This window comes from Branchiostoma lanceolatum, chromosome 12 (assembly GCF_035083965.1).
Source record: "Branchiostoma lanceolatum isolate klBraLanc5 chromosome 12, klBraLanc5.hap2, whole genome shotgun sequence".
NCBI lineage: Eukaryota > Metazoa > Chordata > Leptocardii > Amphioxiformes > Branchiostomatidae > Branchiostoma > Branchiostoma lanceolatum.
The window spans coordinates 8,744,490-8,771,048 of NC_089733.1; the positions used below are offsets into that span (position 1 = coordinate 8,744,490).

At 42.5% G+C, this 26,559-nt stretch overlaps 4 protein-coding genes across 5 annotated transcripts; 1 reads left to right on the top strand and 3 right to left on the bottom strand.

Moving 5' to 3' along the window:
• The first annotated feature begins 129 nt into the window (after positions 1 to 129).
• LOC136446251 (transmembrane protein 101-like) lies at positions 130 to 1,517 on the top strand. The gene is made up of 2 exons (XM_066444590.1): positions 130 to 306; positions 759 to 1,517. The coding sequence occupies exons 1-2, from the start codon at positions 164 to 166 to the stop codon at positions 1,393 to 1,395; spliced, it is 780 nt and encodes a 259-aa protein (XP_066300687.1). The 5' UTR covers positions 130 to 163; the 3' UTR covers positions 1,396 to 1,517.
• Positions 1,518 to 12,568: 11,051 nt separating this feature from the next.
• Positions 12,569 to 15,666, bottom strand: LOC136446418 (betaine--homocysteine S-methyltransferase 1-like). Its single transcript, XM_066444774.1, has 6 exons — positions 15,430 to 15,666; positions 15,021 to 15,168; positions 14,521 to 14,709; positions 13,780 to 13,910; positions 13,303 to 13,403; positions 12,569 to 13,086 (listed from the first exon to the last, which is right to left on the bottom strand). The coding sequence occupies exons 1-6, from the start codon at positions 15,649 to 15,651 to the stop codon at positions 13,002 to 13,004; spliced, it is 876 nt and encodes a 291-aa protein (XP_066300871.1). The 5' UTR covers positions 15,652 to 15,666; the 3' UTR covers positions 12,569 to 13,001.
• A 269-nt stretch (positions 15,667 to 15,935) lies between these two features.
• Positions 15,936 to 17,632, bottom strand: LOC136446419 (betaine--homocysteine S-methyltransferase 1-like). Of its 2 annotated transcripts, none has more exons than XM_066444776.1 (3): positions 17,540 to 17,632; positions 16,754 to 16,903; positions 15,936 to 16,084 (listed from the first exon to the last, which is right to left on the bottom strand). In XM_066444776.1, the coding sequence occupies exons 2-3, from the start codon at positions 16,893 to 16,895 to the stop codon at positions 15,951 to 15,953; spliced, it is 276 nt and encodes a 91-aa protein (XP_066300873.1). In that variant the 5' UTR covers positions 16,896 to 16,903; positions 17,540 to 17,632; the 3' UTR covers positions 15,936 to 15,950. The 2 variants fall into 2 exon arrangements, with proteins under 2 accessions (XP_066300873.1, XP_066300872.1); XM_066444775.1 differs by lacking the exon at positions 17,540 to 17,632 and adding an exon at positions 17,320 to 17,450.
• Positions 17,633 to 18,467: 835 nt separating this feature from the next.
• LOC136446191 (betaine--homocysteine S-methyltransferase 1-like) lies at positions 18,468 to 25,444 on the bottom strand. The gene is made up of 8 exons (XM_066444505.1): positions 25,291 to 25,444; positions 24,181 to 24,299; positions 23,339 to 23,530; positions 22,495 to 22,642; positions 21,651 to 21,839; positions 20,419 to 20,549; positions 19,239 to 19,339; positions 18,468 to 18,812 (listed from the first exon to the last, which is right to left on the bottom strand). The coding sequence occupies exons 1-8, from the start codon at positions 25,430 to 25,432 to the stop codon at positions 18,725 to 18,727; spliced, it is 1,110 nt and encodes a 369-aa protein (XP_066300602.1). The 5' UTR covers positions 25,433 to 25,444; the 3' UTR covers positions 18,468 to 18,724.
• Positions 25,445 to 26,559: the final 1,115 nt, after the last annotated feature.

A 26,559-nucleotide genomic window follows, 5' to 3' on the forward strand; every position in this document is an offset into this window, starting at 1 on the left:
TTAAACTCAATTCGTTTATGACGTCATATTGTATCTAAACTGTCTTTTTCTTTGTAGAAGTTGAAGTCCACAGCATAAAAACTCATGTACACCCCTCAATTTTAATAGAACATTCTCGATAACTTATCGACCAAACCGTGACCTATGACCCACAGAAGGAAACATGGCCGCCTTTGACATGAATATGGACCGAAAGCGGCTTCTTTCGACCTGTCTACGGGTCGCCAGCTTCATCGTGACCAGATATCCGTTCTGGCATGCTCTGGTGCTCATCATGAACTTTGCAGAGCGCTCAAAATCCAAGAAGTAAGTGTTTGTCCGGCAAATTGTTTTACCATTTTATTGCAGCAAACTGCTTCGAACCAGCCCCACCCATTGCATGCACCGCCATGTGGATGATAAGAAAATGTTACATGTCTATCTCATTCTATACAACGTAACATTGATTCAAGAACTACGTTTTTGTGGAAAATTATGCAAATAATTTCGCCATTAACCGATTGCATATTCTCTTGAGACGATTTTATTGATTTTCCCTCTACTAGTATATCTACATGTATCACGGCTATCTCTAGATATGGTGCATATTGAAACCAAATGACGTGAATTTTGTATATGTATGTATGTACTTTGGCATTTCGTCAGCTAGTTGATAAATGTTGATTTAGAGCACCGTCTCAGTATTTCTAGCCAATGTAATATTACAGAAATAGACAAAAATCAAGCCATCTACATGAAGTTTTTCTTTTAACTTCCAGATACCCTGACTTGGAGATTCCATGGGTGTATGCAGACCTAGGAGCCTATGTCTTGCTGGCATCTTTCACATCCTTTAACATCAAACGTCGCTGGTTTGCTATCGCTTGTGCCGTACAGCTAGCCATCAGTCTGACCCTCTCTCTCACCAGCCAACACGCACCCTACTCTGAATGGCTGTCAATCCGCATTTCTTCCAAAAGCCTCGCTGTCATTGGAAGCTACCTGACTATCGGAAGTGGCATCGGGGAGCTATATCGAAGGAAGGCACGCGACCGATCAACCCAGCAAATCTCCCTAATGTTCACAGGCCTCCATCTTGTGTGCCAAGCGTACACACTGTTTTACAGTAGGGAGGACAAGCAAGCGTTTCTGGAGCATGTATTCGGGGGTCAGCCAATGCTGTCAATCTTCACATTTCTTCACATAGCATTGGGGCTGGCGTTTCTCTCCGGATATGAGCCCAAACTATTGTCCAGAGCCATGATGGTCGTACTGTTCATCACGGCCACTTTTCTGGACACGGACATCAACTATTGGACGAGGGGCAGACATGTGGAATTCTGGGTACAAGTGCGACTGCTCACGGATAACTTGTGTATCTTTGCAGGGTTGTCTATGATGGCCATAGATGGGTAGAGACTAGACTAGATATGATTGTAACGGTACAGCGTGGAATACTGTAAAAGGTGAAATGTTTGTGGTGGTTTTATGTTCACGTTGTTTACAGTGACTTCTTCATCACAACCACCGTCCGCAAACATTTTTGTTGTCTTCTGCTTGCCTACCCCGTTGTACCAACCATGACACAAAATCCACCGCAAACACTCCTCTTTTACATTATGTATTCTTACTTAAGTGGGCATTGTACACAAAATAAGATTTTGAAGAAAAGAAGTCACATCAGAAGGTAGTTTTTATTGTTGCAAGTAGAAAAGCTGTTTAGATGAAGCCCATGGCTTGAATAGTTGCTGAAAAATAGATTATGTCTGTTGAAACTTTTAAAAGCAGAATGGATCTCTAGGTGACTTTTCTTGCTACCTCGGAAAGTTTATGCTATACATGTACCTCATGGCATACTGTGTAATATGTTTATACAATAGAATAGATATAACAATGTTTCAAGATTGATAGTTAGTTTTGTTTACATTTACTTGACTGTTGACTGTATTGTGCATGTTTACACTTTAACCAAGGAGGTTAAAACCTATTTTAACCTCCTTGCTTTAACTAGTACCGTTTCTCATTAATAAATATAAATGTTGTCAAATCAAAATTTAAAAAATGGAAGATGAATTTAGGTTCTTCTTGATATTTTTTTGTGCAAGTGATAATACGATAATGTATTGTAATTTGTAGTTTTTGTCCCTTTTAAGGATATTTGTTATGTCAACTTTATGATCTATGCACTGATTTTCTTAAACAAGGAACCAGTCCTATTCTTTCTGTTGGTAAAAGCTCATGATTTTCAAATTTGACTCAACCATATGATGAAAATATAATCAAGGTATACTCACAATCAAGGAACTCAAAATGTTATCAATCTCATAATCTTTCAGGTGCAATTATTAAGATTTTACATACATGAAAAGACCATCAACTGTTTAGTCAGAATAGTAGATATAATGCTGTTAGATGAAGACTCATGAAGTATATTAGACTGTTTTTCATAATGCTAACCTTGCAGTACACATGACATTTTATATGTTATGTATATTGTATATGCGTTTACTACTGTCCCAAAGTACATAATCCATGTACTCTGTAAATTGTAATGCAGCGTTGTGAAATAAACAGGTAACAAATTACCGTATGTATGTTGTCACTGCTACGATTAACTGATATTACAATTTTGCCACAGGATTATTATTATATATTAATCAAATACTGGATACTACTAATTCAGAATTTCATTGGTGGGATGATTCCATGGATAGAGGAGCAGTAGAAAAGAAAGACGATTCCTTGCAACAATAAGAAACGTAAATATCGAGGCCAGTTTCACATTTTTACAGTAGGGGATCGCTGGTAGACTAGGTTATAGAACTTAATACGGCGTCTGACTGTCCAAAATCGAGATAAGTCAAAAAGCAAACAAGCTAAGCGAACGAATTGGACGTCGGAGGCCTCCCTGTGATGGTACGTTCAGACTGCAGAAGCTGGAAAAGTATCCTTATAAGGTTCCGTGAAAAATAGTAGTCATGTTGCTGTTTTTCCATCTTTAGTTGATGAACACTATCTGATTATTGCAGAACAGTGACAAGATGGCCGTTGAAAAATGTCGTCACTCAAATGGTGTTCCAGAACGGCCTCGAAGTGTAAGGCTTTGAAAGGCCATGCTGGCAAACCGATTGTGTGGATTGTTATAATTCTGACGTAACAAATTACGTTTGTAACAAAAGGGTAACAAACAACAAAGGAATCTATGTTATCTCTTAACATTGCAATCGGAGATGAAGACACACAAAGCGTTGCTAGGATTGTCCTTCCAAACGGTGGTAACTTCTGAGTGAGCCAGGACTATTTTAATGCCCTTCCAGGTCTTGTTATGTCCACAGCAGAAAATTCCGCAGATGGGCAAAATGATGACAGAAAAAGAGAACTCGGTAACTCCTCAACGGATGGTGGCGCAAGTACAGAGGGCCTGCCTCTGTCCAAAGAAGAACTTAAGACAGAGGAGGTGTGTACTAGTAACGATTTTATAGGACATTCGGCAATGGAACACAGCCGTCGGAAGACCGTTCTATTCAACTACGTTCCAAGACATCACAGTCCCAGGAAGAGCACGGAAGACGCCCGCTGTCTCTTGCGACAGAAAGAAGAACCGGCTAACGTCTGTATAGTGTCGGCAGGTACAAGCAGTGCTGGTGAGTCGACAGTGATTACAGAGTGTTCGCAACATGGAGTAGACCCAGAGCGTTCTGAGGCAGAGAGGTCGGTAGAAAAGTCGTCTGATTCTGACCAGAAACATTTAAAAAATGGCGGGAAAGAACTGGACACGCCAGGCGCAAGTACCCGTGTTCACAAAGAGCCAAGATGCGGGTTCCCTCTAGACGCCTTGTCGCTGCTGGCGGATGTGGGCGTTTCTATGCAGAAAATACCACGTGGTTGCCATGACAACAGACCCTGTTTCGTATCAGACGACACCGGAGTTATCGAGACATTCGTGAAGACGACTGAAAAAGGGCGGGATCAGCATAGGGACGGTATCAGCAGCAAACGCGGTGTTTCTAAGACTAAACCTGCTACAGGCGTCTCTCATAGCACACAGAACCGTCAGAGCGCCATACAAAATACAACAGAGTACAAGGACTCTAAGGGATATTATCAACGACCCCAGCAGCTAGTCATGCTTTCAACACCGTCTAAAGCGCCAAACACGACCTTCCTGGCTCAGTATCAACAAAGTCAGAGTAACAAAATGCAAGTTGAAGGAACATCTGCAAAACGCAAGGGCCTATGCTCCCCAAAGTCAACGACGACAGGTAAAAAACAAAAGACAACTACAATGAGTATGAAGGCAGGGGGAACGACAACAAATTCCGGGGCACAAAATGTCGCAGACAAGGCCTGTCCTGTTTTAAGCATTGAGAGCCCTGTACCCAATGCTGGAGCTGTTGAAAACCGACCCAGGACGACTAGCGAACGTCACAGGATGGTTCTCATTATGTATGCTCCTCAAGGTCCCTCTGGAATTTCCACCGTCGCGACCCAAGAACAAGACGAAAATGTACAGATCGACTAAAACAGACTGATATTGTGATTTCAACACGGTATTTAGTGTTCTGTGAACTATAATGTGCACTTCTTAAACTCATGACGTAGCGATTTTACTTTTTTATTTTTACATTTTTCAAGAGTGTCTGTTACACATTGTCCACCATAAATCATCCACAACATCTTTATGTCTAAACAAGGAGGTTTGATTTTAAACCTTCTTGGTCTAAAGACAATTGTCATCACTTATACATCATGATTACACATCACGTATAATTACCATACATATCATATAAATTGTATATCATCATGAGATGGAGCTAGAAGGTTGTTGAAAATTTGAAACAATCGCCAGGACAAAAACCTCATTGATAATTGGGCGCTTTTTATCCACGCAAGTACGAAAAGTCACGACAATGTCTTCAATAACTCGTCATGCAATCTTCAGTGGTCACTCGCGGAAGTACTTAAAACACGGTACGTGTTCAGAAACAATAAATCAGTTGTGCTTGACATAACACATTAAGTACTACTAATACATAGTTACAGGTGTTTTATCTATATGCATATTGGAGACAGTAGAGTCTACATTATCAATATCAACTCTATCATGAACATAATTGTAAAATATTAAACTATCACCACTGCATCTGCATCATCATTTTGAAGTCGTGTCCAATATTCGGATTGTTCCAATCCCGTACAATGTCTAAGACAACATCTTCATCAGTCTTATAACGTATATTCTCTATAAACATGAAGTATAACGTAATCATCAACCACAACATTCAAATTGGTTATGGTCTATAGTGTGTTTTAGAAGTATACATATGGCAATCAGAACTAATAACTATATGTAACGTTGGGTAACATAAATTCGCGGGGTACTTAAATTCGGGATTTTTCGAAAACGGGGTATTTAGGGATATGTGCTAGATGCAACATAAGTAATACCGCTAGAAATGCAAACCTGACAGACTTACGTATTCAGAACACTGTCTGAAAAGCTTCGATAAGCATGGGTTATAAGGCGACGAGGTCAAAAACTCTCCGTCCCTTATTGGAACAGTCTGAGGGCTTCGTGGGAGAATTACACAACATGTTTGTCGGCTGGTTTATAAGAAAAATGTCACATCCGCTTCCTGCTAAACACAATTATTTACAAGACAACTTATTACAATCTCTTTTGCTAACCTGCAACTGGATTCTAAGTGTGATCAATCATCAAAACTCCTCTCTGTTGCTACAACCTACGGCACGTGTATTTTCCCGCCGCCATATTGTTAACCAGAATTCTGTTGTCAAGCAGACGACAAAGGTTTGTGAGGAACACTTTTTTGTCTAAATGCTGCGTGTGATAGTGGACTGAGGAAGATGTTTTCCTCAAAGTTTGCTCCTAACACAACAAGGAACACATGGACATAGTAGTATTACCATTGCTACGGCATCCAGCTAACTTTCCATGAATAATGTAACGTTACACGTTGCCCGATGATGACGATGGGCCGACTTTGAGTGAAGTTCTACCGACTCAACACACGGGTTGTTCCCGAACTTGCCTGATGTGTGCGGTACGGCCGTTTTTTCGTGTATTTTTTTTACTTGGACACGTCTATATCCATAGCACTCTCCTCAAGCCAAGGATGGAACGAATAGCTGCTGTATAAAATGTGATTAGCGGTAAGATATTCAAGACGAATCTTCTCTCCCGAATTAATGTGCCCCCCTGTCCGACAGCACCGTCATTGTACGTGCGGCGGACGGTAGTTTCAAGTTGAAATATTATGGTGTCAGCACGACTAGAGACAAAATCTACCATATATATGATTAATGCAAAGATAGTACATGATACTGACAGAATTATAGAAAAAAAGGATGGTTTATTGTTCTGCTAGATTGATTTCGGTCAACCATTATCGGAAAAATCCCGAATTTATGTTACCCAACGTTAATGCGTAATATACAATATTGGAAAAAATTCCCTCACGGAAAACCAGTTCACAACTTTCAATGCCATTTTGCCATCAGTTCCTTTCAACAAGGGGAAATGTAACACTATCACTTTGTAGCATTGTAGATTGTAACTTATCCCCTCGATGTATATGTCAACTACCGATGTGACATTAAAAGGAAAGACGAAAGACAAAATAAGAAGCCTGCCTACCTACTGCCTACGTGCTCAGGCCAGAAACTGGCCCCTTGCTTTCCAGGAGGATCCTCCAAGCAGTCCTGTCCCTTGCCCTAGCCTCTGCTTCCCAAAATAAGAAGAAAGCTACAAAATTATGACAAGTCGACTACTCTCCTCTTAGCAGTCCTGTCCCTTGCCCTAGCCTCTGCTTCCCAAAATAAGAAGAAAGCTACAAAATTATATGACAAGTCGACTACTCTCCACCTGGGTCTTGAAATATCAGGGAAACACTGTTTTTCTAGGAAAGATAGTAACGGTATTGTCTATTTGAGCTACCACCAACTGTCCATCCGATCCTACGGCGATATCCAACGGCGTTGTGATGTTCACGACGGTACGGACAAACTTCCCGCGGCTTGTGAACATGTCGACCCGCCCGTTTCCCCGGTTCGCCACGATGATGTGACCAAAGCTGTCGATGTAGATACCTTGTGGTTTAATCAGTTGACCTTCACCGGATCCAACCGTACCAAATTTGAACAGACAATGCCCAGAGGTGTTGTAAACATAGACATTGGAGCTTGACAAGTCCGAAACAAGAATGTTTCCCTCGCTGTCTGAAGCGATGTATCCCATTTGTAAGTCATCATCCTTTCCAAAGCAGCCCTCAAACGACCCATTCGGATGGAATTTCAAAATTTCATAAAAAGCTTGCACGATTATTACGTTACTTTGCGTGTCAAGGGCAATTTTAGGGTACCAGGCCAGGCGCTGTACGTCGATCTTTGTCACTGGCAGGCCGCGTTGACTATACTGTACCGCATATACAGGGCTTGACATGAACGTATATCGCCCCACCACCCACACAAGACCCTTGCCGTCAATGGCAATACCACAAGGGTACATTTGGTGTTCGTTTTCACCAGGCACTACCGTTGGAAACATGCGACGGCGGACCCCGTCCATGTCGAAGACTTGGACTCGTCTGTTGGTCGAATCAGTGACGAATATCTCATCATCAGGAGACACGGCCACTCCGCATGGATCCCTAAATTGTCCAGGGTATGATCCTTTCCCGCCAAATGTTATCGTCTGCAAGGGTGGGTTTCTGTCATGGCTTTCTGCGAAAGAAACTTACAATAACAATCATATTACATGGTCTAAAGTTGAAGCCTAAATACTGCTTTGCCAGAATTGAGTCGTTGCAGATATTAAGTCTGACAGTTAAGAATTAGTACGGAGATAAAGTCTATCGCTGTCTTTTCTAGATCATTTCCATCAGAATACACATTACTATCTCCATGAAAAATGGAGATATAGTTTTGGGTATGTGCGTGTGTGTGTGTGTGTGTGTGTGTGTGTGTGTGTGTGTGTGTCTGTATTTGTGTCTGTGTTTCCGGATTTTTTTAGTCAGTATAACTCCAGAACCTCTGAATGGATTACGATGATGTTTTTTTTACATGTAGTCTTTGCATGCTGTATCAATGATTGTTTGAATCGAAAACATCATGAAAGTAATACTGTATAGTAGATTTCTCTAATTCTCATCCGATGTCATATTGAATGAAGATACCCGGTGAGCTGTTGGAGATTGATGTCAGTGGTGGCGATGGTGTCCGAAAAGAGCCAATGGTAGCTTGTCTCTGTGATAGAGGGCCAAAGGTCGTTCTTCTCTGTGATAGAATTAATCATTGATGTTAATTCAATGTATTCAGTCAACGTTTGTTTTACAAACAACAGCCACAAATAGCATGAAAACATTGTAGATTTTGATACTTTGTGTTATGTTGATTTTAGGGTGGTCTCTTTTGACCTAAGTCTCTAGAATTACAATAATTCAAGATTAAAGACATTTTTTTACGGTACGAAAATCCAGGGAGTGCAGACAACCCGAATGTTGACAATCGTTGGAAGCCCCAAAAGTTGACACTCAAAGAGAACACAGAGTAGCTCACCGTTGCCATGGTTATGACGTCAGCCATCATTGTCCGCTCTGAAGTGCAACAGGAAGGATGACCAAGGGTTGAAGCAGTCCCAAAAGTCGATGTTGGCTGTAAAAAAAAACCCAAAATAGTCTGTCCTGTTCTTTCTGTTGCTGTTGTTTCTTTTTGATTTTGTTATACCTCAATTAAGACGGGTTACAACAAGAAATCAAAGATCTCATACTTCCATGAAACATTAAGACTTTTGTGAATTTCTTGTCTTATTCATTATTGTTAATTTCTCGCTTATTCATATCACTATGGATACACACCAAGAAAAACAAACAAACAAACAAACAAACAAACACACAGACCGAAGATGTATATCATCAATCGTTTAGTTAATTCACATTGATTTGACATAAACAAAGTACACAGCTGGACATAGCCCGTGCAAGGATAACATAATGATAGAATATCTCGATATATCTTCGCAATGTCTGTCTACCAGTCCTACGCATTATGGTAAACTGGCATCAGAAAACCTCACCACAAGCCTGAAAAGATGTTGGCCTACCTTTTGACTATCCTCCACAGCGGTGCTGAAATATAACCCGGCAAAGGTTCCGAAGAAGATCATTGACGCAAGGACGGCAAACGTTATTGCTGCGACGCGCAGCCGGTGATACGTGCACCCTGGAAAAGTATCTGTCAGTAAACTAGGACATTTCAATCACCACAGGTAAGTGTGACTTGTGTAGCCTGGGTACCATCCTCCATATTAACGCTCACCGGGCTCAATCTTTTTGCTTGCTAACCATGGAAGCGAAAAGATTGAGCCAGCGGTTACTGTACAGTATGGCACCCAGGCTATGACTTGTGATCGCAGCATGCACATTTGACATTTGTCTTTTGTTTTCACCCTCGCCAAGAAGGTTATGTTTTTGGGTGCCGCATAGTTGTATGTGGCTGTGTTTGTTTCTACCATAACTCGAGAAATGATTCATGGATCTTAATGATATTTGGTAGCTAGGTAGGTAGGTGGGTATGTAGGGTTCTCGAAAACGAAGGTCAACATTGATAATGGGCCTCCTCGTTGACTTTTTTGCTCCTTTGCCACATCAAGGAAACCGACAATTCTACCATACAAACCTAAAACATGGACATGTACATAATCTAGAGCTTACCACAAGCGGGTTCTTCGTGGTCGTTTGGAGCGAACATCGGATTCGGGTTCAGGGCGTTTTGAACGTACATCGGGTTCGGATCCAGGACGTTTTGTGCGTACATCGGATTTGGATCCAGTGCATTTCGGAGATGTCGAATTTCATGCGTGTCACCATCTTTCTTGGACGTGGGACATTCTGCCTCTTTGCTGGAGGTGTCATTGTTTCTGCTCGAAGTCGCTTTTGTCAATGTCTCTCTCGAGCGGTCTGTGCCTTCCTCCTCATCGTTCTCATCCTGGTATCTGACAGCATATGGCTGGATAAAGACATCGTCATCAATGTCAACTGGTCTGAACACGGCTGTAGCGTCTACCTGGGCACAGGTACAGGCACAGGCACAGGCACGACAGACTTTGTTAGCTGGCTTGGAGGTACATGTAGGTTCACAGTCTCCGTGATTTGTTTCGGCTTGCTGCTTGGTGAAGGTATTGCCACCATCGTCGGCAGTGTTAGGGGCGGGTCCACCATCTCCTTGTGTAGCGACATCATGTGGTTGGTTGCAGGCATGGTCATCACTGTCATGCGACTTGAAGGCAGGTTCGGAGCAAACGTTCGGCTTTGACGCGGGGGCGTTTTGTGGGTACGTAGGATTCGGATTCCTGATGTTTTCAGGGTTTGTGGTGTTTTGCTTATACATGGGATTAGGGTCTTGGGAGTTTTGTATGGGATCTGGAGGATGTTGAATGGCAAGTTCGTTACTGACATCCCCTACAGAGGATGATGCCGCCTCAGTATCATTTATGGACGAGTCACATCCGGTCAAGCTGGCTGAGACATCAGTGTCACTGCATGAAGCTGTCTTAACTTTATGACAGGGTTCCTCAGTTTGCGTCTGTTCCGGAGCTGCCTTGATGTCATCCTTGCACATGTCTGCAGCAGTGCATGGTTCACTGGCGGCGAAATCCATTGTCCGTGCTTTTTTTCGCATGAAAGTGTATCTGTGTTGGTGTAAAGTCGTAAAAAGAATCAAATCGTCGATCCAAAATTGAAGAATCGGATCTACCTGAATGTGTCCACAGTGTGTAGTCTCCAAGCAGACCCAACGGTTGCAAAGACCGTATCCAACTGACAGAAGGAGTTTTTTTTGCAATCCGGGCGTTGCCTGACAACTTATCTGGCTGACTGGAGCTTCTCTGGCTAGCTTGTACGATTGGAGATCTGCTTGGAGATAACACAATGTGTGCCAAAACGTTCAAGTGAAGCATTTTTGTTTTTTGACACTACCTCACATCTTTATCAGCACGTCTACTTCGCCACTACTAAACATAAGGCCATGTTGATTTGATTATATATGGATGACATCCGCGCGCGCATCAATTTTCGCCCGTATCCAAAACAAAATTAGGTCTTAGACCATATTGTTAATCATACAAAGCAGCTGTGAAATTAAAAAAACCTATATATTGCAAAAAACATATATTTCGGAAAATGGATACTAATGTCGTAGAATGCCAAAGTCAATTCCAAAGTCAAAGAAGAACAAAAATGAACCTTACTCTGTGTGTTAGTTTTGCTCAACCTTCTTGACCACTAAGATTTCATAAACTTTTTTTTTCAAACTTTTTTTTTTTATTCGCACGCTCGCATCATTGTTTGGGTTCCCAGGGATGTCATCCATATAATCAAACCAGAATGGTCTACCACATGCAGTGTCATTGGTAATTCATAAACTCCAATTTCCAATTGACGACAATGAAAACGTAATTACTCTTCCACACCATGTACCAGACAATCGCAATCACTGCAAGTACAATATCAATTAGAGTGGGTGAACGTTTATGTATTTTTCATTTTGAGTGGGTGCCTCGTAGCAGTGGTTCAAACTATCATGGCCAAGTGAAATCTGCTCAAAGATATTGTTTTAACGATGCCGGTTGTGGCCATAGTGTAGTAGTAATTGTTGTATAATGATATATTTTTGTGTAAGGTCCCAAAAATATTTATGTCAGAAAAATGGGCAATACAATAAGTAAAAAAGGTTGGCCTCGCAGTTTTCTCTGGCTTCAAACGGAATGGTGGCATAGGAGTCGGTCACCAATTCGTGCCAAAGTGCAGTGTTGTATTGTGCAGTTTACGTTTGAAAGTTGTCAATGTATTACTTACCTAAAGAATTCCCACCGAAGCGTCCAAGAAACAAATAAGATCATATAAAACAGGAAGGAAAAAGAATTAGCTTTGGGAACAAAATTTGTAAAAATTACTAGTATTCTATATAGCGTTTCGTACTCACAGTGTGAAGTCAATGCAGGCGGACCGCACCCAGAATCGTCGTCGATTTTGGAATCAGCTTTGATTACAGGCAGTGAGATAATAGTCAAGAGAAAATACAACTCCAGACCTAGCCTTTCAGTAGCGACTCTTTGAGCGTTTCAATGCTGAATGAGATATGACGATGATGACGTAATGATAATGAGTAGGCGTGATTGGTCGGAGTAAATTCAAATAGATTATCTGACATATGGAATGAACCATTCCTTGGGGGTGCAAAACTAGATCACATTTACTGGGGTGTCATGCCTTGTAGTGAAATGACAACATAATGTGACTTTCATCTTTCAATAGATTATTTCTATATGGTGATTCTATAGAAGAATGCCCTCTCAAAATGTCCCTTTGTCCTTATTGGACCTAAATTACTCCGCCAGATACCGGAGAAGGGCGGTATCTGGACTGTCCTTGGTGCTGACTTTGCTTCTCACAGGGCACCATGGAAACGGTTGTCCTGACAACCGCTAACAAAGGCTCATATGATGGCCTAAAATGCTGCCTGAAAATCCTGACAAGAAGCGGAGTACACCAGAGAAAACACTAGACCGAGAGGTCAGAGTTCAGAGTTTATTCATTCATTTTTATTCATGAATCTTTAGGGTGGTCCCTTCAGTTGATAAATATAACTGAGTAACTGCTTTATTAAGGTGAAGACGAAATATAACTATGGCGGGCACCTACAGGACGCCCTCTAGTCGAAAGGAAACGCACAAACAGAATTGCGCACAACTGGCAAATTGAATTGTGGATTAGCAGGAGGAAGATGGAGTCTCTTTGGCAAAAGAGAGTGGTGGAAGGGTGCAAAAAAGTTCTTGGTGCGTGGTAGATGCTTTTCCCAAACGTGCGAGGTCACGGGTGTAGTGCATTCTGGGAGCTAGTGAGAGTGCAATCTTTGTCACTGGTGCAATGCCCAATGATTACGCCCAGAGATGCAATCCTGAACTGATTATCTAGCAGTAAGTTTGGTTTGACTCGGTGAAGTGACTAGTCCATAAGTTTGGGCTGCAGGTTGGGGTGTCCAGGGCGACCTGACGCAGGCTGCATTCCCTCCCAGTGTTCCCGACTGGCCCTGTATGTACATGTAGACAAACGTTTTACTGGATGAAAATTCTGACATAGTCGCACTTACCAAACAATGTTCTAACAGTGTTATAATCACGGATAACATTATCAATATGTATGGTGGGCTCTTCAATGTACTCAATTTGTGGATCTTTTCAAACACGGAAAGTCTCTTTCTGGGAAACACAAACAAACAAACACAAATAAATATTTCCGGGCGTACTTGGCCCTGTTCGTTCCCAGGACACTGCTCGTCAGTGCTCCTCCCCAGGGCACGTGCTTCTTGCTGCCTTCCCCCAACCTTCCGCCGCGTTCCGCACTCAGCTGGAGTAACACAAGCAGATATAAACAGTCTCATAATGGCAGGGTGTTTGGGCTAGACCCAGAGGTCCTGGGTTCGAATCCTGACATGCCCCGTTGACGTCGTGGCCTTGGGAAAGCCATCCGTGCGTCCGCCGCCATATTAGTGTCTCATTTGCATTTAGTGAATGGTAGCTCAAATTTGAACATATTTTGAACATATCTGTTTCTGCCGAAGCTAAACGAATAGACACAAAGAACTGATCTACTGCTGATCAAAATACAAATGACCACAGATATGGGGGGCAGTTTTCATTGCTATGACGCCTTCTTGATTTAATAGAACATTGACAAGCTTGGGCCAACCCCACTGGATGATTTTCTCGTTCTGTATCATTACCTCTTCAGCTATAGCCCGGATGTGGTGCGGTTCGAACCCGCAGCAGCCGCCGATGTACCTCACTCCCAGCTCATAGGCGGCACGCGCGAACTTGTGGACGTCAAACCTGGTCAGCTGGCGGGGTTCCAGGGCTGTAAAAGTGACACATATCCATCAGCACGTAGTTATAATGTTGTACAGTGATTTCTTATATATTTTTGAAACCTTTGGAGTCTGAAATGTGGTCTCGACTACGCTTGAAGCAAAATTGCCGATTGCACTTAACGTTAGATTAGAGACGTTTCCTACACGTAGATTTTCGCGTGTCACGAAATAATTTTACACAGATTTTCCTCTGCCTTTTGTATTCTGTGTTCTGTTATTGAGTCCGTTATCGGGTAGGAGACCGGACTCGTGCTTGCAAAACTTTTCGTATATCGTTATGTTTCTCTGATGCAGTGTACTTTCTTGTAATTTTTTTTCCATTTTGTGTTTATCTAACCCTTTGTATATTCTTAAGTGGTGTCGCAAACATAACTTTTGTAAAGTTGAGCGCGCCACCTCTCTGTTCGAATTCCTCTGTTCTTAATTTCAATGAACAAAACATACACACAGACTCCGACTTGTGCTAGCCTCCAATGCAGGCTTTCCCACGGCGATTTTTCAACTTATCGGGTCCAGGTTCTCTGCTTGAGGCGCCCCGTATCTGCTTGGAATCCTGTAACCGCTGTGATCCTGTAACCGCTGTGTATACAAACTTACCGAACGGATTCTCCGGCAGCATGCCGTACCCCTCGTGCTGCATCTCCACCTCCGGGCAGTGGAACCCGACCGGCTGGACCATCAGGAACGGGGACAGCCCCTCCCTGTCCAGGGCCTCCCTCATCATCCGTACGGTCTTCAGGCACGTAGTCGGGTCGAACTTACAGTTCACGCCTATCACGTCAGCTCCTTGAGACGGGAAGGAAAAAGTTGATTGAAATATAAACTGCTGTCGCCGTGGCGTAATGGCAGGTTTGTTTGGCCCATAACCGGAAATTCCGCTGCAGTAACATAACAAGACGCTAGAGGGCCCCCAAATCTGATCATTTTGAGGTCTCATCAAGACCTTCCCACATACCAAATAGCAAGACAATCCATAGAGATATTCTCGAGTTATTGTGTTCACACACACCACCACCACCACCCCCCCCCCCCCACACACACACACAGACACATCGCACACATAACCTTCTTGGCGAAGGTAACAAAGGATAGCCCACCGGCCTTAGCCATCCTGACGGCACATTCTCCGGCTGGCACGCCGCTGTTGTCCCCGACAGGCCCGGTACGCAGCGTGCACGCTACCGGCTTCCCAGTGGACTTCAGAAGCTCAATAGCCCACTCTGCTTCTTCTATGTATCCTATAAACTGTATAAAAAGAGCGCAAATGTTAAGAGAGATACACTCCTTTATAGACAATCTTAACATACTAGAATGATCTTATATAAGGAATCATAGTATAGTCTGGTGCTCTCAAATGTACGGAGGTAACTAGCAGGTTAGTTGAAGGAGATGAAATTTTATTGTTTTGAAAGCGTTTTAACATACCAACATGGCTGACCATAAATTACGTCATACGTTCGTCACTACGAACACACCAAAGCAAGTGTTGTGACCCACGTGACTTACCTCGGCCAATAGGAAGTCTACATCGTGCTCCACGAACACCTCCACCTGTTTGCTGAACTCTCGCTGTACGGCCTCCTTCCCTTTGCCCTCTGTGTAGGACGGGGTGGGGGACAGCGCGCCGCAAATGAGCACGTCCGACTCCCCAACCACCTCCTCCGCAATGGCACAGGCCTGGCGATTCAGCTCCTTGCACTTGATGACAAATAGTAGTAAACAAAACATGGAAGAAAGAAATAATACAGATGTAAATGATATTGATGGATGAAGGAGTTAGAAGAATGATTAGGAACGATAGGAAAAGAATGTACACAAGGAATAGACTAATCATCATCACCATGACCATCATCATCATCATCATCATCATCATCATCATCATCATCACCATCATCATCACCATCATCATCACCATTATCATCATCACCACCATCATCATCAACATCATCATCGTCATCATCAACAATCATCAACAGTCATTATAGCAATGATAACGATGATAATAATAATCTTAGGTTTGATATCATCTAGTCGCTGATTACCGTGATGGTCCCGCCAGCCTCGTGTCCAGGTAAGTTCAGCTTGTCGTCCGTGGAGTAGAATGTAAACGCCTGCACCACGTCTGCGCCTGCGCGAATATACTCCTTGTGCAGCTGCTTGACTAGAAAGGTATCACACAGTAGGACGAGTTCATCAGAAAACATATTTTTGAAATTTATCTTCCTATCTTTTTTACAAGCGTTGTTCCTTTGCCTCTGCATTTGCGCCTACGTTGCCTCCCAGCGGTAGAAAAGAATATTGCAGCCTGAGTAATGACATGCTGATCACATCCAAACACAAGTGAAAGTTTGTCAGCAAAAATCCTTTTTATTTTACATACTCTCATGCAGAAAATGTACTTTTCTTAAAATTGTAAATCTAAAAGTTGTAGTGGAAAAGTCACTCTTTTCCTTATAATTATCACAGTTGATCTAGATTACTGGCGTCAAATGACCGAGGGACTATAGGTTGGAGGAGTCGAGGTCACGGGTTCAATTCCTGGCATCTCTGGCTGGCTCACTCCACCTAGGTGTCAAACTGGGTATCTGACTTCGGTTGGGGAAGCAAAAGGCGGTGGAATGAGAGGTATGGGCGCCGCTTTCCAATACAGTACCCTGGCCACACAATGGATTATCAACCTACTTCCCCTACGGCTTCAAAAAGGGACTACCTTAATTTATTTTACCTTTGCCCTAGTTGATCAAATGTCAATGATTTACAGATGAGAGGGTGACAAGACAATTATTGTCGTAGCACGGATCGCCAAATAAAGTTGATGATTATCATTCACCTGCGTCGGGATGTTCCACCACAACTTCAGGGGTCCACGGTCCAGCCTTCACGTATGTGCGTTTCTCTAGGGTGAAGACATAGCTGCCGTCACCGACCACTGGACCCTCTCGCAGACGTTCTAATAATCCCTTCTTTACCATCTTGTACCCTTAAGAAGTGTCAGGTACAAACATATCATAGATATTAAAGGCATTCCTAAAGCACGGCAAGATATACCAAACCCTCTACCGCCGTGCAAAGTAAGCATTGAAGGAAATGAGTTTCGCCGAATCTTGCCAAAAATACCGAGTTTTAAAATGCTAGATTGTCATAGTTCCTATTGCAAAGCGGTGTTTTCCACACTTACTGTCTAACACACAAGAAATAGTATACATTTTGCGTAGCCATTGATCCAAATGGCTATACATTAGCAGCTGGAAAAATGTCCAGTGGAGTCTGTGACGGAAACTACAGTTGATTTGCTATGGTTGGTAGTCTTGGGAGGTTGTTAGGTTCTTTAGATGGACGATTTGAGTTGATAGAAGTCATCGATAGGGGAAAATGGTTCCGGCAGACCACGCTTACCTTACACTGCACGCTCGCCTCTCTGCCTTTTTGTAAACAATGAGCAAATGTTTGTATGGGGTCCATATTTGCTTACATTCATTTACTTCATTCATTTAGGTGGTTATGTTTTAGGCACTATTTGTTGGCTGGATATGTGGTCATGTAACATCACAAAACACAACGTTATGCTAGAATGTTCGCTTCACAAGGCTGAGTTCAAAAGATGATTTTTACTCACCGTTGCTCACAAACAACGGTACGAGACATTTGCCCTCCCGGTGTCGTTTCAAAGTTCACGGGGGTCACGTTGAATACATATAATTTTCGCTTGTCATTGTGTACATGAGTGCACGTGTTTTTCCCCAGCTTTTTTCCTGCATGCCCTTTTTCGTAAGGCGTAATCAGGCCTTTTTAGTCTTCGTAATCCGTAGGCAGCGGCCCCAAATCAACGTCATTCGTAATCAGTATATAACCCGTCGCATAAGATCGAGATGTGATGTGAAGTTTTTTCTCTAACGAAACATCATCAAGGCTTTCTGCGAGGAGGTTTTCAGTAAACAGATTCTGATGAAATATTTGCCAAGTTCATTATTTGTTTTCTCGATTTCTCGATGAGATCAGCTGACATCACGTCACTCAAAGCGTTATCGTGGTAACGTTGAATGCAGTGATTGTTTCACTCGTGTACAGCCAGGGTTAAAGTCTAATGCAGTACATGGTGTGTTCAGTCACGGAATACTATATCATGCAGTGATTTATAGTATAGGGCGGACAGTTGAAGTTGATAGAAGTTGTGTAGCGCCCCATGTAACGTGCTGATTTTGTGAATTTGTAAAGTGTAATTTTGTGACTTTGTAACATGATATTCATTGATTTTAAGAGGCATTACAAGGCCAACTTTGTTCATGAAATGTATATTCCAGTATTTTAACTATTGCATACCGTACCTGGACTTATCAATCAGTATAGAAATTGACCTCCTTTCTGTAAATACATGTAACTTGATATAATATGTCGATTTCTATTGTCTTGTCCTACAATTTGAGATGCCAGATTAGACCATACGTATGATATTGCGCCGACTTTCATAAATGTTTTTAATCATTGTACATTGTATTTAATTCGGTAGCAACACTGATATTTCCAAAAAAGAGACGTGACTTGGACCATTTTATTTATAACATTTATTAATCTATAACGACGTTAAAACTCATCCATTAGCGTATTATTAATGACATGGGTAGCTTAGCTTATACACTAGTTAATTAGCGTCTACTGCTAAAATAGCTTGTTGTTTGTATGGTTTATACTATACTTTCAGCTAGCTTGCCACACATTGTATCTGATACAATATGTCGTGAACGTTCTCCTCTAAAGAAGAATGTTACACGAGTGTTAAACATGTTGGTTGACCTTGTGGACATTACTGGCCCATGAGTTTGGGCTGGAGTGCAGGATGATCCGGACGCCCAGATCCCGGCTTTACCGATTTCCAGTGCTCCGGGTTGGCCCTAAAGCAGAGAGAAAAGACAAAGAACTGTTTGTAGTTGTTACATTGGACAGAATCAAGATATTGGACACTGAAGAGTTAACGCGTCGTGATAGGAGTGATACGGCCATCCACATCTTTACAGTTGCCATGGTACCGTTGATCTGGTGTCACGTGTCCGTAAGATCACGTGACAAAACTGGGTCAGTCAACATGAAGATGGCCACAGTAATGCCGAAATATCACGATTTAACATCGTTTGGTCAAAAGTTTAAACTCAAATAACAACAACTTATCGACAGTCTAAATGATGAATAACTTCAATAAAAATCAACCTTGATTGAACAACAATAACGGGAACTGATATGACACACGAGTGCCATGTAGCTGACACGGTAGTTCATTAGCACACAGACGCAAATATATATTATAGGAACAAAATAATTACTTCATCCTGTTCTGCAGGAACGTGCTTGTCTTCAGCGCTTCTCCCCACGGGATGTGTTTGGAACTGGCCTCCCCCAGCTTCCCGCCGCGCTCAGGAGACAACTGAGGGGACAAAGTCGGGCTCGTTTGAACCATGTTATCATCTCCATTTATCATCGCGACGGCTAGCGGATCTTGGGGAGCGGGCCAAAGCTAACAAGGCTGGACTTCATGCTAATGTTACCATATTGCGTGCGTAACTTACCCAATGACCGCATCTCAAACACTAAAGTAGAGGCAAGCAAAACATCAGACCTCTTATTCACAGTAAAGAAATGAAAACTGAAGTGATACGATCGCAAGTCGCGTTCATCGGGACTAGCCAAACCTATCATGCAAGGAACCGTCCAGGGAAGCAGAAAGAGGGGCAGGCAAAGGAAAGGATGGAATTAAGGATGGTATTAGGGAATAGACAGGCATGACGTTTTGAAATATCGATTTTTGGCGAATTTTTTCTTATCAAACAAAAAAAAATCGCCAAAAATCGATATTTCAAAATATTCGCGTAGACACGCATCATTCTTTAAGTATTACTATCATGTACATTCCTGCAAAGTTATATTGATGAACATCCAAGCACAAGCCAAGGAGAGCGTTTCTTCTGAAAAAGGGGCGTGGCCTTATAAATCTTGATGACGTAATCATGACATCATACTAATTTGCGTAAATTATCACCTTGCTATAAAGTACTACCTGAAAAAAATCAAGGTTGAGGAAGGTTTATAAAGCTTAAGAAAGGTTTTTTTTTCAAAAACATCCCAAAATTCCTCAGCCACCCTTCAACAATACCTTAAGATGACAAAAAACAGAAAACGAGAAGGTGAAGAAAACTGGTTGCCAAATCATTCTGTGGTGCCCCAACAGTCAAATAGTTAGACTAAGTGATAGCTGAGATGAGGTAGACTATATAGATAGCTAGTGAAGTCGCTATACTAACTTAAGAATATACTGTACTGTGTTCCACACAAGTATTTAAATTTGTTGAATTTACTTGTGATGTATGCCTGTCTCTACGAATCTACTACACTCGTGTACGGAATACGTACACGCAAATCGTGGTACTTTATAAAAACCTTAATGAAAACTGCATTATAGATACATAGTAACTAAAACCATCATTTATGCAGTCTGTATCCCATTACCTCTTCGGAAATAGCCCGGATGTGGTGCGGTTCGAACCCGCAGCAGCCGCCGATGTACCTCACGCCCAGCTCATAGGCGGCGCGCGCGTAACGGTTGGCGTCAAACCGGGTCAGCAGGCGGGGCTCCAGCGCTGTTGGGAGTAGAGAATATCGTTATACAAAACATTGAACGCACGTATGGACTAGTGCTGTGTACCTAATCGTAACATCAGGTACAGGTACAGGTACAGGTACAGAGCTTTGATACAGGTCCGGACCTGTATCTGTACCTGAACAATTTGAAACATTAACATGTGTTTTTCTGAATTTCTTCAATGACAAAAACATAAACTATTTTTAACTGGTAAGTATCTTTATTCAAAGAACATAACTAGGTTTCCTACCGCCAAACTCCCTTGGCCTTGCTATCAAAACTTCCGGCCTGCCTGAATGATATGTTGCATATTAGTTACGCTGTTTCAATGTATCACTTTGGTCACGTTTGTTGTTGCATGAGGCCAGGAGATCAGTCACAAAATAAGCACATACTTTATGTAAATTTATATCGGTACAGTACCGGTACTTCATGATCCGGTATTTTGACCCTGTACCGGATCATTTTTTACGGTACAGTACCGGTACACAGTACCGGTACGCAGCACTAGTATGGACTCTTATGCTCTACGCACGTACAACACAGTCAAGAATCTTAATTTTCACATTTCAAAATGTTGCTCCAAATGTCCCGAGGACTTCAAACTTGAGATCAAACACTTCGCTTAAAAAATTGAGGTGGAACCTACGGTCTTACTTAGGGCGAATGACCCACCACTTTGGGCACGTGACGTTGCTGTCACGTGACCCCAGTAATGGTTCAAATATCTGTACCGTCCTCTGATTTTGTCTTCTCGTGATCGATCGCAAGTTAATTGTCCGATCAGGTGCATAGTTTACTAAGTGTCTTAATGAATACGTTAATGGGATTTCTACTTAAGGAGAAGCCAGACTGATGAGCAGTGATGAAAAAGCGGACCTACAGAAAATAACTTTGCAATAGAACTGAGTCAGCTCACAGATGTACCCTGTGTGGCAGAGACTTCTAGAATAGCACTGTTTTGCCACAGCCGATGCTGTTGGGCTGATGTGAAAATTAGGACTTTTACAACGGTCTATATTGACCGACGGAGGCCATACATAGATACATATGATGGAGTTTCAACATTTTATGGGTAAGTTTTCGGGAAACGTCTTACCGAATGGACACTCTGGCAGCATGGCGTAGCCGGGATGTTCGTTCTCCACCTCGGGACAGAAGTACCCTAGCGGCTGCATCATGAGGAAGGGAGACAGGCCCTCCTTATCCAGCGCCTCCTTCATAAGCTTCATGGTCTTCAGACCCGTGTTGGGGTCGAACTGGCAGTTCAAACCGATCACGTCTGCGCCTGAAAGAGAAAATGGTGATTTAAAAACAAAATGAATGCAAATGATTTAATTTAACTGTGAAAAGGTAATCTTCTATTTATAGTGACGACAAACACAGCACTTATAGGATATACAAGTTCAATGCAACAAGAAAATGTGATTCTAGACAAGTACAATGGACTGCGTTCCATCATAAGCATCGCATCTCTTTTTGATAACCTACAGGTCAGCTGAGCGAGAACAAACGGGATCTAAGCTCTTGACCCTCTAGCGGTGAAGCAGGATCGCAAACTACTGGACCACTCACACCATATGAGATGTTCATCAGCAATTTACATGTGGTCTAAATTGACATCTTAACTATATTTTGTGGAGAAATAATTATTTCCCTGATAGGCAGATCTACACAACATCAATGCGTTTTATATTTCCTTGTAGCTTAATTGCAGCCTCATAGTTGAGCTCCTGGTTCCAATTACATGTAGTTGATAACTGGGGACCCCGGGGAAGGGCATCCTGGTTGGAGCTGTATTCGTCTTTCGGAAGGGACGTAAAATGGGCCGGGGTCCCGTGATCGAGGAGGTGCAGCTCACGCACGTTAAAAGACACTACAACAGCCTCATTACTCAGATGGGTAACTACTGGCTGTACTTTAGATGTATGTAGGGTTCTCACCAGCTCTGGCCATTCTGACGGCGCACTCTCCTGCCGGCACGTCCACCATGTCTCCGGTGGGTCCTATGCACAGGGTACAGACCACCGGCTTTCCCGTGGTCTTCAGCGCTTCAATGGCCCACTCAGCCTCCTCAACATGGTTGATGAACTGGGAATGGAAATGGCTTACTTATTCACGGCTTTTCTAAAATAAGCTACTATATGTCATAGAGTATACGAATGATGCAGATTGCAATTCCCCTCATACAACAGGTTAAGTAGATATATTCAGCATGATATGGTATACAGTACTACACCTCTACATAGAGTGCAGCACACAATTTCATACATACGGATAAAACGCTCATAACCAGCACTTTGGGTACTGATGCCCTCCCACTCCCCCGAACGAACAACAGTAGTTCTGTACTAAAAAAAAAACATTAATTGATTTATTAGCATATAATAGTATCTTGACTTAGTCTTGTATTGAACCACCATAAGTTGCCTTCACCTCATAAACATATCAATGCAGAGTTTTGGTATAAAACCTTGTTCTCCAGTTCTTCCCTTTAGTCACTGACGAAAGACAGCGGATGCTGACTGAAACGTCTGACTGTTTCAAAATTTCATACAGTTGCTTGAGTAACTGTTATCTGGCGTATCTTACTACCTGGGTGTCTAACCTTCATCGACGTATCAGATTGATTTGGTCGACTCTGCTAGCTTGAAATTTCCCCCAGGTCAAGTAAATATATTCAACATAATATGGTACACCTCTACATAGAGTACAGCACACAATTCCGTACATAAAGCGTTCCGAACTGTTCTAACTCTGCGTACATTTGTAAGTCCTGTCACTTACCTCAGCTAACAGAAAGTCCACATCTTTCTCCATGAAGACCTCCACGTGTTTGCGGTACTCGGCCTGCACCGCTTCCTTCCCTTTCCCCTGCTTGTAGGACGGAGTCATGGTCACCCCTCCTGAGATCAGCACGTCCGCGTCACCGGCCACCTCCCTCACGATATCAATGGCGCGCTCATTCAGTTCTTTACACTGAAAGAAGAAGATTATTATAATTATATATAATACAATGTAGTAAATTTGATCACATAAGTTTGAGTTTTCTATCAACCACAATGAAAATGTGACGTGAATAATTTTAGGTTACACAAACTGTGAGTGGTAGCTACAACATTGATTACTTAGGACACGTGACCACGAGACTCCAATAATGGGTAAAAGGTCAAAGGTGCCTAGAAGTCTGTGTCGCCCCCCGTCTCGGTTTTCTTGCGTTAGATCCAAAGTATTAAACAGGTAATATTCGTAATGATGCTGTTACACGAAATTACGACTTACTGATATCAATATTTGTACCCAAAACAGAAAATCCTAATGATAGAAACATTCATGTACAGGGGGTAGTAAACAGCGACCTGCCCAGCTTTTGAGAGATTCCCATCTTATAACTAAGTCCTACTTTGTGGCTGCTTATGCTAGGGTCACATTTCCAAGCCCACGGGGCCCGACCAGGCTGTTTGAGAAAACAAGGAATAGATAAAAATGCATATCACGAATATACAAATTTATGGCAAGGAGGAAAGTGTCTACGTTTTGTGTGTTTTGTTGTCTTTTGTATCGTATTTCTTTTGTTCCCGCAAGCTACCCGGCCGGGCCCCGCTTTGGAAACGTGACCCTAGCATTACCGTGGTGATCTTTCCGGCGGCGTGACCAGGTAGGTTCAACTTGTCGTCTGACGCAAAGAACGTGTAGGCCTGAAGGATGTCTGCGCCTGCGCGAAGGAACTCCCTGTGTAGCTGTTTCACTGTAAGAAGAAAAATGAAACTTAACTTACGGTCTTGGTGAGATATTTGTAGAAAAATCAAACGTCTTGCCAAAATGTAGACTTTGCCGAACAAAAATGTATAGAACAAAACTGGACTTCGTGGGCGGCAAATTTCGCGACTTATCCATTCCCATTACACGAACCCCTACTAACGTTATCAACCTTTATTGCACGCTCTTTCTTTCCTTTTTACAAAAACAAACACAACAAAAACAACAACACAAAAAATAACAACTACGCTGGGCCAAAGTACGAAGTCATATGAAACATGCCGTGTGGTGGGCAGTACTGGGTATACTCTCGGACGTAGCTGATAAATCTACGTAGTTAACAAACATAATGTTGGCGCCAACTATTCTACTTTGAGTTTCATATTATTTCATAATGGGCATATTGGAGATCTGAATAAACAAACAAACAAAAAATAGGCCATTGCAGTTCCAGTGACACATACCAGGGGGCCCAAAATCAACCTTGACCTTTCTCCTCCCAGTACCTACCCACATACCAACTATCATTACAATCCATCTACACGTTCTACAGTTATGCTGACTTTAAGCATCCAGCGACACACATGCAAACGATTTTCCTCCTTACTTATGCAAATTTAGTCTCATTTGCATAATTTACACTTAAGTGTGTACATCTCTGTCCAATCTACCTGTGTACCAAATAACATAAAAATCTGTTGTTCCTTTCTTCAGTTATTCTCCTTAGAAGATTTTTACAAATACGCCATTGCAGTTCCAGTGACACATACCAGGGGGCCCAAAATCGACCTTGACCTTCCTCCTCCTAACACCTACCCACATACCAAATATCATTACAATCCATCAACATGTTCTACAGTTATGCTGACTTGAAGCATGCGGTGACACAAACATACACACAAACACCAAACGCACGCAAAACAGTATCTCCATGAAAAAGCCTTTTTTCATGGAGATAACAAATATATCGGCTGCCTTACCCGCCTCTGGATGCTCGATGACGACCTCTGGGGTCCACTGCCCGGCCATGACGTAACCACGCTTCTCCAAGGTAAACACATAACTGCCGTCCCCGACAACCGGACCCTCCGCCAGACGCTCAAGCAGGCCCTTTTTCACCATCTGCACATTCAAATAATGTTCAAGTAGACCCTTCTTCACTATCTGTATATTCAAATAATGTTTCTATCAAAATCCAAGAGACGATTTGACTTTGCACAATCTGTATCTGGCAATGTTCGTGATAAGAAAATTCTCATCATTCAACACGACGGAATGAGCGCATTTCTTCATTAATTAATTCTGCCCTTAATGAGAGCGTTTCCTCATTAATTCTGTCCTTAATTAAATGCTGCCGCGTTTCCTATCCAGTGTATTTGTGACCATACTCACCGTGTACCAACAAATGTGGATCGGTCTCTACTCCCGCGGCCCCGATATCACGTTAACTTCGCAACTGGATCAGTTGAATACAGACAGCTTCACCGCTTTTATTAACCAATACGTCGTCGCTTTTAATACTGTTCAAATGCCTGATGCAATCACAATGCAACGGCAAGAAACGTGGCCTACCGCAACCAATGTCACAGTCGCTAGTAATAAGAACTTGGACTGTTCCTGGGATGATGACGTGTGCTTTTGATTTTCTCCCAAGATTCTAAGCGGCGGCCCGTTTGACCATTTTTTCAGTGCCCTTACCCCCCCCCCCCATGTTTTGGGGGTACCCCCTTGCCCCCACCCCCTGCCCATGATGTTTTCGTCTCATGACTCCAGAATTCCAGAATGTTCCAATTAGCATTTTTCACCGGGGCATTACACTTTTCCCCCTCCTAGTGCCCTGTCTAGATTTTAATTGCTTCATGATATGAATGAATTAATAAATTTTGCTGCTGGACAGTTGTACATGATACAATTAATGGCAAGTTGGGCAGTTGTACATGATACAATTTATGGCAACAATAACAAAGTAATGAACACACTAATAATCCGGTCTATTCTAAAATTTATGACTTCGGGAATATGAACGGAGAGGCAGACTGACTGTATGTTAACCGTTTCTATATAAAAGTATTATAATTCAGTCCCCCCCTCCCGCAATCCCCCCTCCCACTATGTCCTGTCTATGTGATTGACCCCCCAGTGGTGTCCAGTGCAACATTTAACCCCCCTCCCAACTTATATTTTAGGACAGAACATTAATCTAGTGGTAGGCAGGCATCACCCCATTCCCCGGGCGAGTGTCATTGAGA

Bases quoted from the DNA above. Each gene is read 5' to 3' on its own strand.
- LOC136446191 (XM_066444505.1), bottom strand. From the start codon at position 25,432: ATGGTGAAAAAGGGCCTGCTTGAGCGTCTGGCGGAGGGTCCGGTTGTC. The intron at 20,550-21,650 runs GTAAGACGTTTC...TACTCCCAACAG, and splicing joins GCTGCCAGAGTGTCCATTCG to CGCTGGAGCCCCGCCTGCTG. The intron at 18,813-19,238 runs GTAATTATTTTG...TCTCTGCTTTAG, and splicing joins TTCCTGCAGAACAGGATGAA to GGCCAACCCGGAGCACTGGA.
- LOC136446251 (XM_066444590.1), top strand. From the start codon at position 164: ATGGCCGCCTTTGACATGAATATGGACCGAAAGCGGCTTCTTTCGACC. The intron at 307-758 runs GTAAGTGTTTGT...TTTAACTTCCAG, and splicing joins GAGCGCTCAAAATCCAAGAA to ATACCCTGACTTGGAGATTC.
- LOC136446418 (XM_066444774.1), bottom strand. From the start codon at position 15,651: ATGTTTTGTTTACTACTATTTGTCATCAAGTGCAAGGAGCTGAATCGC. The intron at 13,911-14,520 runs GTAAGTTTGTAT...TCACTTTTACAG, and splicing joins GCTGCCGGAGAATCCGTTCG to CCCTGGAACCCCGCCAGCTG. The intron at 13,404-13,779 runs GTAATGATACAG...GTGTTACTCCAG, and splicing joins TCCGGGCTATAGCTGAAGAG to CTGAGTGCGGAACGCGGCGG.
- LOC136446419 (XM_066444776.1), bottom strand. From the start codon at position 16,895: ATGGTAAAGAAGGGATTATTAGAACGTCTGCGAGAGGGTCCAGTGGTC. The intron at 16,085-16,753 runs GTGAATGATAAT...ATACCTTTCTAG, and splicing joins GGTGGAACATCCCGACGCAG to TCAAGCAGCTGCACAAGGAG.